General features: G+C 43.8%; 1 protein-coding gene across 1 annotated transcript in view; it reads left to right on the top strand.

Annotated features, from left to right (window-relative positions):
- SYN3 (synapsin III) overlaps window positions 1–14,635 on the top strand; it is a 185,078-nt gene that overhangs the window by 159,275 nt on the left and 11,168 nt on the right. Inside the window, exons 8-10 of the mRNA XM_058805619.1 lie at window positions 2,540–2,682; window positions 7,911–7,985; window positions 11,292–11,394. Of these exons, the coding sequence (XP_058661602.1) occupies window positions 2,540–2,682; window positions 7,911–7,985; window positions 11,292–11,394 (321 nt within the window). The remainder of the gene's footprint in view (window positions 1–2,539; window positions 2,683–7,910; window positions 7,986–11,291; window positions 11,395–14,635) is intronic.

Raw genomic sequence — 14,635 nt, 5'->3', positions numbered from 1 at the left:
TGGTGTAGCACTGTGGGAGTCATCTTTATTTTTCATTTCTTATTTTGTGTCCTTGGTGAGTCCCCCCTCTTCATTAACCCAGCCAAAAGTCCTCAGGCCCATTAGAGGGAACATTTTCAATTGCTTTCCTTCTCTCCCTCTAGGGAAGGGGTAGTGGAGGAGGAGGAAAAATGGACCCTTCCTTTCCAGACATGCTGTATTTTTGAGGAAACGTCACATTTAACAAGATGAGCTCGTTTCTAGCAATATAATATGGTCTAATTCCAATGTGGAGGGGGGAGCTCCATCCTTTGCTCTGCTCTGGGTCAAATGTTCTTGGGCTGAGTATGCAAATATTTCAGTTTGGGCCCAAAGACGTCTGTTGCACAAGCACAGCACTTTGTTTCAAATCCTACAAACGTCCTTGCTCCAAGTAGGTCATTATATAATGGCTTTTGTATTTTCTCACTCCCAAAAGGGTGCGGGAGAATATGTTTTAACACCGTCAGTGTCGCCTGCCCTTGCAGTCCCTCCTGTGATCATCTCATCTGGGTGGAACTCTCTTGCTTGATGTTATTCAGCCCAGGGCAGCTCTTATCAGTGCAACAAAAATACCCAGCTCCAACACAGCCTGCATTGTTTTCTCTGGTATTTTGCAAGTCCAGGCTCTGGGTTCCCTCTCCCATTCTCCCCACTGCCTCCAGGGCATTCCTACCACCTCACCCTGCCCCGCACAGCCCCACTCAGACAGAAAGGGAAACAACACAGCCTAGAGCAAGGCTGCTCCTCCTGAATGCCATGCAATGGTTGCCTTTATATATCCCCTTTATATTTGTTATTTCCCTTTTTTTTTTTTTTGGTACCCTACCTTCCCACAGATGACTGTCATCACCCTCTGCTCCTTTCCTCAGCAGTTCCTGGAATGGTGAGAGCACAACCCTCACCACAGCAAAAGGGAGAAGGACTAGGGGTATTTGCTGGTCAGTAATAGGAGAAGCAAATTCAGGCATCTAGAAATGGTGATCGGTCAAACTGGTTGCACTTTTCACCTTCCCCACAACTGTTCCATTTTTGAAAGCTTTTCTGCAACAGGATGTGTCTAAATCTTTGCATGTGCTCTGTGTGTAAGCTGGCACTTACACAAAACAATCTAAACAGCGTAAAGCAGGTTAGCAACAAGCTTGTTCTCTGTTCCTGAGTGAAGATGGCTCCCACCCTCCCATGGTTGAAAGCAGATACGTAAAACCACTTGTTTGTTCTTTGCAAGGAAACACCAAATACCATTGCATGTGCTTCCTTCAGCTGGCTCCACAGAGTCTGGCATCACCCTCCTTTAACACAGGGTGATGCAGCTGGAAAACTCTTTTGGAGAAGACACCCTTGGATTGTCACCCATCAATGCATGCTTAGCAAAGCAGGGCTGCAATCTCCAGCTGTGGTCTTAAAGCATCTCCAAAAGACAAAGTGAGGGTAATAACATGAAGAAAGTCACTCACTTGCTCATCCTTTTCATACAGTCATGGTCTTTCTTCCACAAATTAATCCACCCTTCCTGCAAACGTCCAGCCCTAAGGAACAAGACTCGTACAGGTTTCTGTGATGCACCAAACAAGTGTTTGCCAATACACTAAAGGCCATGGTTAAAGATATGAGTGAAGTTGTCCACTATGTTCTTATTACCTCTTGTTCAGTTTTGCTTTCCCAAATCAATGAGCTTTTGTAAAGGTTTGAGTATATCAATAGAATTTCAACTGTTTTGGTCATTCCTCATTTAACTTTTTTTTAAATTAAGATACAGAGGTTTTCCCATAACTGAATACAGCTCTGTGAAAAGCCATCTTCTCAGAAAAACTGTAGCTCATAGGTCTCAACTGCTCATTTGTTTCCAAGTGAGACTCAAGTCTGACACCCAGCCAGCTGTCCCACCCACATGCCCATTGCCTCACGCTCACACAAGTCTCCCCAAGAGTCAAAAACTCCCCCAGAGACATCCTTTTCCCTCAGTTTATGTTCAGTCAAGAGACCTACGCTCCTCAAAGAAAGTCTGAAGTGGGTTAATGTGAAAAGCCAGGGAACTGAAGGCTAGAGGTGACAGACAACCAGCTCTCATGTTGATTTCCTGGAATTGGTTTGTATTTCCTGACTGCCCAAAATACTCTATTTTCATCCATCCCAACATGGGAAACAGCAGTTGCAAAGTCTGAATGAAGTAATAGCTCTTAAGAGATTGAATATTTTTCTGAAGCATCCTAAAAGCAAAGAGCATTAGCAAGATCCACTTGGGCAAAAGGTCTAGCTGCCTCTCTGGTGCCAGGATGACCAGGGCTGGTGCATGAGGAAGGAGAATGGGATGGATTTGGTCTGGGTTGGTTTGCTCTGGGAAGCTTCTCTCTTTGAATCACAGAAGCCTTGCTCTGTCCTCAGCTGTGTCTGTGGGGGGGTTAAACTGTGCTATTCATAATAAACATTGTGCTATTCAGGTGCAGAGATGACTTCTGCTCACAAAGTATTCATGTTCTTTTTGCTCTTGTCTCTTTTTCACTGGATTTTGATAATCAAGGTCAAAGTTGAGAACCAGCACGACTTCCGGGACATGGCCAGCATAGTAGCCATGGCAAAAACCTATGCCACCACCGAGCCATTCATTGACTCCAAATACGACATCCGAATCCAGAAAATTGGCAGCAACTACAAGGCTTACATGTGAGTGCATGGCTATGCCAGAGCGAGACGGGGAGGAGGCAGGGCTATGGATGTGATTGAGTCGGTGTCTGCTCTGGGAGTGTGTAGCTGACTTCATTTCCTTGAAGAATAACCCTGCTGTTCTTCTCCCACCTCTGAACCCAGATCCCAATCATCTTCTCTATTAGTCACTGTCAGGTCATTGTTTCTGTCTGTCTCTTTCTGAGATTCACTTAATTCCCACTATAATGACTGTGCTTGGCCATCACCTCTCCATCCTGTTATTGAAGGGTTCATCTTTTCCAGCAAAGTCCTCCAGCTCCAAGTACTCTTTAGTGGGAGCTGAACCCACCCACTTTCCACCTGGAGAAAAAAATAAAGAAGATTGAACTAGCTGCAACTCCTGGAGTCCTACAGTGTCCAGGCCATAGCAGCACTCCATCTTTCAGTCCACAGCAGCACCCTATGCTCTCCCCAGCTGCAGATCACAGCACCACATCACACGAGGGGCACAGAGCACCGGGTATGAACGGCCTCAGCTGGGGCAGCACACAGAGTTTCTGTGGGCATTTTGCTTGTGTGCTCCTTGATGCATACAAAGGAGGGACAGGAGGTGAAACATTTCTGTGGGTGCCCCAAAGCTCCTCCCTGCCCTGTGGTGCAGTGAGGGAGGTGGCATGACAGCAATCTTCAATGCTGGCATGTTTAAAAGTCTTAAAAAGCATTCAGCCAAACTTCAGTAGTCACCATGCTCAATTAGAGATGTAACCACATGAGTCAGTAAGACACCTGTTTCTTCTTACTACAAACCAGTAAATGAAAAAAGCCACACAGCACAGCTTCTCCAGAGGCTCCTTATCCAATCACAGAATTCTGGACAAGTAGTCAGTTCCAGCAGTACATTCTTCAGGTCGCCAGATAAATTGCATATGTTACCTAACACCCACAACACTGTGACTTTTGGGTCCATGTCTGCAAACCTCTAGGCCATAGTTCTGCTAAAGCGTAGTTAAACAAGATATTCAAATGTACACAATCATATATTTTTCAACTATAACTGCCTAAAATTCCCAGTTGGATTCCTAGCACAGAGATGTTTAAGAAAACTAGATAATGACTGAGTTACATTCTTCTTGGGAAGGAAGGACATGGGGGACACTTTCCTACTTCATGTGATCTCAATGAAAGAAAATTTATTTGTAATTGAATCAGATCAACAATAGCACAGTTGCCTAATACTACACTAACATCTCAGAGAGTCTGACTCAAATTGGCCAAAGGAAAGAAGGTTTAAAATATCAATTAAAATTCCCTGTTCCTGCCAACACACCCAGCCTTGGCTCCAGAGCCTGCTCCCCAACTGCCTCTAACTGAAACAAAAGCCAAATTATCCTGACCATACTCTCTTCTCACTTATTATTCACACTCACCGTGCACTCATCCAGAACAGCAATCAGAAATACCACCAGATGATTGAGGAAAGAAAGGAGCCACACTAAGACCTAATCCCACTTGGGAGTATAGCTGCACAGACAATTGTTTGATAAAGAAAAAATGTTTTAATGTGAAAACTCACATGAACAGAGAACACCTTAATGAGAAATAAAGCTCATTAGCAAAGAAAGCAAACAGCAAGGTTCACCCAGTGACTTGCTAACCCAGGAGGTTGAGTTGGATTGAGAGAGCCATTTATGGATGTGAGCTTGGGAGAGCAGTATAGTCAGTCCCACCAGGGACTGTTCCTTCCGCTCCAGCACTGGACAAAATAGGTTTTTTCTATGGTATAAGTCCCCACTATGTCCAAGGACAGAGGTAAAAGCACCCAAAATATCAGAGCTCTCACTGGTGTCCCAAATAGGAGACTCAAAACCATTAGTCATGCTAGCAAATCTCAGCCTTAAAGACAATTCCAGCATCTGCAGTAGCGTCATACTAAGTGACTTGCTTTGATCTGTGAGCCATGGAATCTATTCAGTAATTTTATACCTTCACCCACACATATAGACTTTAAAAACCCCTTTTCTATTGAGAAAAGACTGCACTGAAATTCTCCAGAATATGTTTACTTTGCACCAAGCATCTGACAGAGGGAGGATGCTGCAGGGTGAGTCATGCATTCCTCCCTGCCCCAGATGTTCAATGCACTTCCTTCCAGCCTATGGCCCAAGGCTTCAGTTTGGTTTCCCATTGGCTTCAGAACAGTGACTCCAGATTTACACTGCTAACAGACTCCTACTTTGTCCCCGCCTTGAGCCAGTCTGAAAACAGCAGATAAGCAGCATATGATACATGCCTAAAATTACACCAAGTGTATTTGACTGCCATTGTAATACTGGTAAAGAGAAAACATGAAAACAGTTTATGTTAAGGGGAAATTGGGACAGAAATTATGCTTCCATACTCACCCCAACTGGAGGCAAACAGCAGGATTATTTCCAGTTTAGACACATGAAATATTGTTCACTTTGAATTAAGCCAGCAGCTACTGACTTTCAGACATGGGCTATTCTTGCCACCAGCTCTTAGTAAGAGGGTAATACCCTTCTTTTGTAGTTTCATGACTGGGATTTTTGACTTGTCACCTCCAAAGCAGTTCAATGTGCACATCACCTGTGTCTAAACTAGAGCTACTTATAGACTGAGATAGGACACCAAGAGCTCTTGATCTGCTCGTTTATCCACTTCTCCTAACAATGCTGAAGGTGTTGTGGTCACAAATCTGTTTGAGCAACTGATCTCTAGGAGTCTGGGGTCCTTCTCTTTAAGATACTGACTGTACACTGTGTGGCCCCTGATGTTTAGGATTGTTGGAAGCCTTTCAATCCCTAAGAGAAATGGGGTTTGAGGCAGGACATCCTTAGGAAAATTTTTTTGTCCTAAGTCTCCTTTTTCACTTCATACAATACAAAAAAGAAAATTGAAAAGAAGCTGTATGAGGAACAGTTGGGGTCACTCGGTGACTTGAAGAACAGAGGGGACAGAGGGGAGGCCTCATCCTAGTCTACAAGTTCCTTGTGAGGGAAAGAGGAGGGGCAGGCACTGATCTCTCCTCCCTGAAGACAAGTGACAGGACCCGAGGGAATGGCCTAAAATTGTGTCAGGCGAGGTCTAGGTTGGACATTAGGCAAAGGTTTTTCACCAGGGGGTGGTTGGGCACCGGAACAGCTTCCCAGAGAAGCAGTCACAGCACGAAGCCTGACAGAGTTCAATAAGCATTTGGTCAATGCTCTCAGGCACATGATATGACTCTTGGGGATGGTGCTGTGCAGGGCCAGGAGTTGGGCTCAATGATCTTTTTGAGTCCCTTCCAACTGAGAATATGCAGCTATTCTGTGATTCTGTAAGTCTGGGGGCACAGTTGACTCCTGAACTGCTCAGACTTGCATGGAAGAGAGTGATCTTGACAAAGGCTGTGGTGTAGGGTTTGGTGTCTGATCCAGTGGGCTTCAAACAAAACTCTTCAGTTTCAAAACAGCAAGGTTCCCTAACAGGAAAGTTAGGAATACAGCAGAGAGATATATTTTAAATCTTATGCTGAAAACTGGCTCACAGTGGATAGGCATAAACAAGTGCAACAAATCAGCCCAATGGCTTGAGCAGAGTTCTTATTTTGGGAGCTTTCCCATGTCAAATTTCCTTGTAAAACTGTCAAACTGTGGTTTAATTTTCTTAGGGACAACATAGCTGCTTACATTTGGTATGCCAGGTACATTTTCTAAACCCCAGTGTCAAATCATCTTGTCACTAATGAGACTCCAGGAGTTCCCACAAGTACTAATAGGATTTTGGATGCCCTGTGCCCCTGCAGGGCAATTTTCTGTTAAAAATAAATGTTAGCAAAGAGTGGTTCTGCTCATTGCAGAACTGAAAAACATAAGCCTAAGAATTCCATATTAAAAGAGAAAGAAAGGCTGAAGACTGAGCACTGACCTTACAGTTCATCACAGGGCTAATGACAGTCCAAACCTGAGGAGGAATCCAATCTGTTGCTTAGGAAGTAGGGCAGCAGAATGGATGCTGGTTGAAGGCAACAGGCCAAAAAGTCAACTACATGAAAACACAGTTATTCAACACAGTAACCACTCTCCTTCAGCCCCCCCAGTCCAGTCCATTAAACATGGCCACAAATACAATCTCAATTTCACAGCCACTAAACATGCCAGTTTAGAGGAGAATTGGGAAAAGCACTCTAGGGTGTCTCTCACAAGATTAAAGGGGAGCCTTTGGTAGTCAGCTATAATGATTCAAGTTTTAGTCTAGCAGGACATCACTATTACCACTGCTGAATGTAGTTTTGCAAATTCAGTGTCTTTTGTACATGTTGCTGAAAATGTGAGAGAACTGGCAGCAAGGGCTCCCACAACCTCATATTGAAGTGTTGGATCACACCTCATACTCCTCTCATAAATCTCTTTCAGTGTGGAAGGCTTCCTGGATGTATCCTGTCAGCTTGTTGACTTGTCCTGGCTTGTGCACTATGGAAGGGTTATCTGGAGTGTTGTCAGAGCAGGCTGTCCAATGTCTGCCTTGGGCCCAAGGTCAAGAAAAAGGAAATTTTCACCCCTGACAGTGATGGTGAAACCCAGAATTTTCTAGCAACAGTACCTTTTTTGGAAAACAACTATCAGTTGCAGCTAATGAAACTCCAAAGATTTTGAAATAAGGAATTCTCCAAGTCCAAAGACAGTGAGCCACGATGAAAAGTCAGTGAAAAGTCAGTGATAAGACAGTATGATAATATATTCTATGACATCAGTACCACTGAAATCAAATTGAAGTGGACACAGAAGTACAATTGAAATCAAATTTAGGTAGACCCAGAATGTCAGAACTGATACTTTGTGAAGCTGCTCAGTAAATATTTGCCTGGAGACCTTCTATTGCATGGATGGAGGATGCTACCCATTGCAGAACACAAGGGTGATTAACCTAGAGATCTTTCACACACATTTCAACTCTGCTAGGTCTAATGTATAAAGAAAGAAAGTACTCACAGAGCCTGATGTGTGCTCAAGATTCCTTGGAGGTTTCTCGGCCTAAAGTCCTCAGTCAGTTTTTCATGAGTCTGAACAACATATCCTGTATGGAGTGTTGTTCAGGAAGGATTTGGAAAGGCTTCTGGGAGGAAGAACCTCACCTCATCCCCTCCTGTACAAGCACAGAGTCAAGAATGAGCACTACAGTATGCAGGAGGATGGGTCAGGAGTCTATTTTCATGTTCAGGTTATGCTTTTGGTTTGTTTTCCTAGGAGGACTTCCATCTCTGGAAACTGGAAGGCAAACACAGGTTCTGCGATGCTAGAACAGATTGCAATGACAGAGAGGTAAGGAAGAGTTTCAAGACAGTATTAGCTATTCTTGGGTTAGAAGGGAGGAATTGTATTTCTGACTTTGGTCAATTGGGAGAACTGGTAAGTGAGGTCTCCTGGGAGGCTGGATAAAGACTTTAAAAGACCAAGTGTTTTCTTAAAAAAATACTAAGAACACAAAGGCAAACTGTCCTATTTTGAAGAACAGACTGAAAGTACAGCTAGAAACCAACATTGCTAAATCATTAGATCTTTAGTGAATGCAACCACAGGAAACAAGACCAGCATGCTAGGTCAAGCACACCAGTACAAACATGTAGGGATAAAATCAGAAAGGTCAAAGCACAAAACACAAAGTAACATGAGGTTATTCTAAGTATATTACTAACGAGAGGCAGAAAAAGAATTTTTCTTCTGCTTAACAGGAAAAAACCTGTCAGCTGAAGTGCTGAAAGCACTTTTTTGCTTTAGGCTCACAAAAGTGGTCACTGTCTAAGTTAAGGTCTTCTCACTGTTGAACAGAGCAGAAAGAATACCCTCATGCATCTTACAGACTAAAATTTTCAAATGCTACTTCCACGTATTCAAATCACTGTGATATTTGCTAATACTGCAACTGCCTAACACTGTGGACTTATGGTAACATGCTTTGCTGTAACTCCTATCCTGCAGAACTAACACTTGTTCTCATCACTTTTCTCCATCCCATCCAAGTAGATCATTCATAGATTTATAAAATCCATTGATTACATGTAGGCATTCCTCCTTAGTGAATTTAAGATTTTTTGAGATTATACCTCGTTTGTCAGGTTCATGATTAATTCTGACTCTGTCCAGTTTTGGGCACCACAATTGAAGAGAAATAGCAAGGAGCTGGAGAAAGTCCAAAGAACAATAAAAAGAACATTCAGAGAAAACCTAATGAAATGTTGAGAAAAACATGCAACAAGTTCTATGCAGTTTTCCACCTTTTTCAGTTAGCAGACCACTGATATTTTTCCAGTAGAGTTGTAGACTATCCTGCCTGCAGTGCAGATGTTCACTGTCCTTCATTAAATGTTACAGACCTGGAAGAAGTTGCCCACAAGCTGAACATCTCTTCATTCTAAAGATGAAAAAAATGAAAAAGCATAGGGTCTTTAAATATATGATATAGGCATTTCTCATTACTTACATTACAAGTATAATACTGTAAGAAATAAATTATAGCTTACAAGGTTCCTTTGAACATTTCCTGTATTGTCCTAAAGTAAGGATAGCATAGCACAGAAATTGATACTCTGAAGGCGATAGCAAATCTCTGTCCTCTTTCAGACCAGATAAAAGAAATGTCTCCTCTTGGAGCACAAGAGTTGTGCAGGCAGCCATCTAAGGTCCCTTCTGCACTCTTAGTTCTGTGAAACAGGGAAGCCAAGCCCCAGATCAGATGCTGAAGGTGACTCTGCAAGACCCTAATAGTACTGTGGGAAATGGACATAATAATGCATCCTGGCTCTTTATAACACAGCTGAAGCTAGACACGTGAAGGGTAGACATTACCTTATTGCAGTGTTGTAGGACTGAAAGCCAGATTTCTACCAGCCTGCAACACTGCATTTTGAAGGTTTGTTTTGTTAATTGTACCACAAATAACCACTCCAGTCTTATTCAGCCATAAATGCAACAAACCCTGTTGAGTTGCCAGTGCATTAAACAAGGCAAGAATGTGCTCAAATGCTCTGATGAGTAGGAGCAACCTGAAGTACCTACTGTACTGAACATAAGTACAAAGAATTTAAATGTTCAGGTAATGCAGAAATGACAGTAAATCCTCTGAAAATGCAACACCTGGTGCACATGCATAAATATGATCTCCTTCCTTATAATGCTCCTATTACAACCCAGCAGCCCTGATGCTCCCAGTGCTCACCTATGGCCAACAAACATTGGAGATGTGCAGCCATCAGAGTCTCTGGTGTGACCAACAATTCCCTGGCTGCTGTGCCCAGACGCCAAGAGGTGTTCCTCAGGAAGAGAGGTGGTTTCCACAATGGTGCCCCTGGATGCTGGGTCACAGCAGTGCATGAGGGGTGCTCTCTGTGCCTCATGCCTGACTCATGCAGTCCATAATTCTCCTCCTTCTTATGCTACTGATGCCTCCTCATACACTGTCTTCCTTGGGGGTCCAGGGTGAACACACTTGGTCTCCTCATTAGGCATAAAAGAGCACCAGTAGTCATATAAGTCATAATTTTTCTTCTTCCCAGAGACAGTGTGTTCACACAAGTTCATCATTATATTGTCAAGATATGGGGACTCTGGCTGGCTTCAAGGACATAAATTTGTTCTTTAGCCAGAACAGCTCTTTCTTCAGTCCCTGTAGGGTCTGCAAAATGTCGGTGTTTTCATGAGACCCTGGCCTTCCCTCCCCTCTCTGCATCATGTCATAGCCTTGCTTACAGATCTGCTGTTCTGAGATTATTATTTTTATTTCAATGGCCAGGACCACGGCACAGCTGCACAGGAAATAAAACCAAGCTGCCTCATTCCCTCCTCATTTGCAGTGGGGGGATGTGGTCCCCCCATAACATGCCTCTTGTCATTCTCTCTCTTCCTCTGACTCCAGGATAGCTAGGGGACCACCAGCTCACATCCCCATCCTGGGATGGATAGGGAAAAGTGCTGCAGCCTGAAGGTCTTCCTCCAACAAATAGTGCCTGGTCCGTGTGATGAGACTGCCTGACTAGGAACAACACCCAAGGGATAGAAGGAAGCAGGAGACTGTAAAAGGATAAAATTGAAAGTAAATTGTAAAATGCAGGAGCTACTGCATTACAGATCAGAGAGGGGATGGCTACTCCTTGCTAAATTCAACACTCACTTTCTGATCTTATTCCAGTCCTAATGTCCAGGACATCTTATCAGGAGAAAGCTGCCTGCATAATGGAGGGCTTTCAGGCAAAGCCAATACAAACGCTGAGGGGCCAACACTACTGGGAGATTAAATGAGCTAAATATTTATAGCTTGGCTGAATGACAACCAACTGGAGATCTGATGTAAATACCAAGGAGGGAAAGAAACATTTTAAGGTGGCTTTGAGGGCAGGATTGAATCAATCTGAAATAAAGGGAAACTTTAGGCAAGATTATTTTTTTTACTCCATCCCCTGCGAGTGGTAGTCAAGACAGGGAGTCAAGGACCCAGCAAAACACATGAAGGACAGCTTGTAATAAGGGCTCCCAAATCACTTTGTGTTCCTATGGGCAGCAGGGTGGGTGGCTGGTTTTGGTGGACTACCCAAGGACAGCTAATCCTAGGCCATACCGTTGTGGTTTCTGCAGGTACCGACTCTGGGCAGATGCCTGCGCAGAAATGTTTGGAGGTCTGGATATCTGTGCTGTCAAAGCTGTCCACAGCAAAGATGGAAAAGACTATATCATTGAGGTGAGAGCATGGGCAACCTGAATGTGAGTCTCCTTTGGGAAGTGTATCTGCAAGCACTCTGCCTCAGAGTTCACATGCACCAACCTGCACCAACCCTGCGTGCTCTGCCATCTCTGCTCCTCTGTGCCCACCTGCATCCTCAGGCCATGGCCCACTGATATGTTAGGAACTGATTCAGAGCCCCAGCCAAACCAGCAGATACACAGCAAAGTGTCAGGGTTGAAGTGCCTTCCTTTCTCAGTGTGGACAGTGAAAGGAAATGGAGAGCCTCAGAGTGCTTGGCCACCTCAGCTTTTCAGCAGATGATTCAGTTCACTAAAAATCTCAATTTCTCTCTGAATGAACCTTTCTTTGATCACTTTTACGGGGACTTCCAAACAAAAATTCAAGTTGCACTTTATTTAAAAGAATAAAATAAATGGTGAGAGTGTAGCAAAAGATTCACAAGCAACAGGAACATCTTGATGAGCAAAAAAAGAAAGGTGTATTTTCTAAAATCTTTTGTGTAGACAGCGTTCACTACAGTAAGAGGCCATCAAGACAAAGCACCACAAAGTTACTCTGAGTAATGTGCACTACAACTTTTTGTATTCAGGGCTGGACAGACTGTGGCTCTGAGAGCTAAAGCTCAATGTGCTCCTTCCCATGCCAGGAGGCAGATATGGAGGTGGGGTAAATAGCACACTCAGATCATCCTAACAGGGCAGAGAAGGAAAACCTGGCCAGAAAAATCAAAGTGGGAAACTGAAGAGATGCCCTGGAGGAGAGACAATCCAGCAAGTAAGCAAGTGCTTCTGTCAGTATGTGACTTGAGGAGACACAACATCTGACCTGCTGTAAACTCTACCAACACAGGCCAGCTGAGGAGGACGAGCAGAGCCAGGCTATTGGCTTCATGCAGGGGTGCTGACACACTGCAAAGCTATGTGTGTGAGAGCAGTCCCACCCGCTGAGGGCTGGGATGCTGATGAGAACCACATGAGCCCTCCAGTGACTGCGCATTCCTGCATTATGTATCTGCTCTCCCCAGGGAGGGGAGCGGTGACCTGTCAAAGGCCATGTGATAGAAGTGTGCTGCCAGCAACCAAACGCTGGCAAGCCTCTGTCTTTTCCTGAATTGATGGGGCCAGGGCTAATGGGTCTGCTCCCGTATGCAATCCATCAGCACCTAGAGGAGCATCCCCTAGAGCAGACTGTTTCCCTGCTGTGCACTTTTAAATCTCTCTGCCCCTGCAGCTGGGAAAGAAAGAGCAAGAAAGTGGCCTTGCTAGAGACAACTGTAAGGACATTTGGATTGTGTCCACACATGGTTAGACGTGATATGTGGTTTTCATATCCCTACATATATTCCTGCACATAAGCCTATGTACGTGCACACACTGCTCGTTCTGGGCTTAAAGATTATATGGCTCTGTCTGGGTATGCCTCTGGGTTTTCACATCTGCCACTGTGTGTGACTGACTGGTGAAAAGCACATCTGTACTCTAACAGCCATCATCAGCTCACACACAGAGAAATGCACGCTTGTGCTCCTCTCTCTGTGAGCAAGGTAAGCAGCAAGGCACTCAATACAGCACAAATCAGAAGAAACACTATATAGTTTCAGATGGGTCATGCTGAATTATCACAGTGGAGAACCTGATTGAGCAGGCCTGATATACCAATATCTAGCAGGCACTCAGATGCCAGGCTGATGGATGCTGTTGGGAAAGGAGTAGAGTAGTGCAATATAAGGAGCAGAGCAAAACCAAACAGGTACCTTTTTATGCAGATCTGAGGGAGATGTTGACAAGTAATTAATTGCCTCCAGCCAACTTCCTGGGGTACTTTTATTGGTCTGAAACTGATCCTTTGTTTTGCTTTTTTCTTTTGATAGTGGGAGAAAACAGTTATTTGACAGAGTGACAGTTGTATTTTCTTGGTAAGAAGAAACAGTGTGCTATGACACTTTACAAGAAAGCATGCCTAATTGGGCTGAACAAACAAGGAATCTGCACAATACAGCTGCAGGCAGTAATTAATTTACACAAAGTAGTTCTTCAGGAAAGATTCACAGAAGTAGTGATGGGCAGTGCTATGAACTGAGATTTATCACAGTGGTTTGTTGCAAAATAAATTAGATTAAGACAGATGAGTTATCAACAGCACAAGAGTAATCTTGCACACGTGGTATTTGCTCTTACTTGAACTTCACCTTCTTTTCGTTTCCCATGACAAACAGCAGAATCTGTTACATTTCTGCCTACACACTTATGTACCATTTTCATGGCTCATATTGAAATAGATTGTGAATTTAGCAGTTAATGCTGGTAATTCTTTTTTCCTCCACTTTAATGAACTTTATCAGCAACATGTATGGTTTAGTAATCTTCCCTCTCCTTTTTTTTTTTTGGTTTTTTTTTTTTTTTTGTTTGTTTGTTTGTTTTGTTTTGTTTTTTTTTTTGTAATCTAGCCCATTTCTACATCTCTGCTAAGATACAAAATATGAAGCAAGCAGAGGGCAAGAAAAATGGTCCATGTGGTTTATTCTTCCTCCTGGAAGAATAAGATAAGCCCTGACTGCTAAGCTATTTTACTAGACATGCTCCTTGCTGCCCTGCAAGGAGCCCTGCTCATCCCTTCAGCAGTGCCTATAATTTCTTTTAATATGTCAAATCATCACTTTCCTTCCTTCCTTCCTTCCTTCCTTCCTTCCTTCCTTCCTTCCTTCCTTCCTTCCTTCCTTCCTTCCTTCCGACACTTCCTTCCTTCCTTCCGACACTTCCTTCCGACACTTCCTTCCGACACTTCCTTCCGACACTTCCTTCCGACACTTCCTTCCTTCCTTCCGACACTTCCTTCCGACACTTCCTTCCGACACTTCCTTCCGACACTTCCTTCCTTCCTGCCTGCCTGCCTTCCTATCACCTAACACTCCACTCTTGCACATCAGAGTGTAAAAAAACATGCTCAGGCTTCAGCATCATACAGGCACATAGGGAGAAACAGGATTATTTTTTTCTGAGTCTCTTTGCCTAGGCACTTTTTCTTCACCCCTTGTTCACCTTATCAGGCAGCAGCAGCTGCACCAGGAGCAGCCTCTGACCTTGAGCAGCTACAAAGGCTGGGTCCATATGTGCTGACATCTTCTTGCCTTGCCCAGCTGTTCTGTGATTGCCCAGGAAGGGACGAGTGCAGTCTGTCTGTAATTCACATATTCCTTTCAGCCAGTTGATTTATTCAGTTTTAGCATTTGTATCTG

This window comes from Ammospiza caudacuta, chromosome 5, assembly GCF_027887145.1.
Source record: "Ammospiza caudacuta isolate bAmmCau1 chromosome 5, bAmmCau1.pri, whole genome shotgun sequence".
In the NCBI taxonomy this organism is placed as follows: domain Eukaryota; kingdom Metazoa; phylum Chordata; class Aves; order Passeriformes; family Passerellidae; genus Ammospiza; species Ammospiza caudacuta.
The sequence above is the reverse complement of the archived record's forward strand: the minus strand, read 5'-3'. Positions and strand labels throughout refer to the sequence as shown.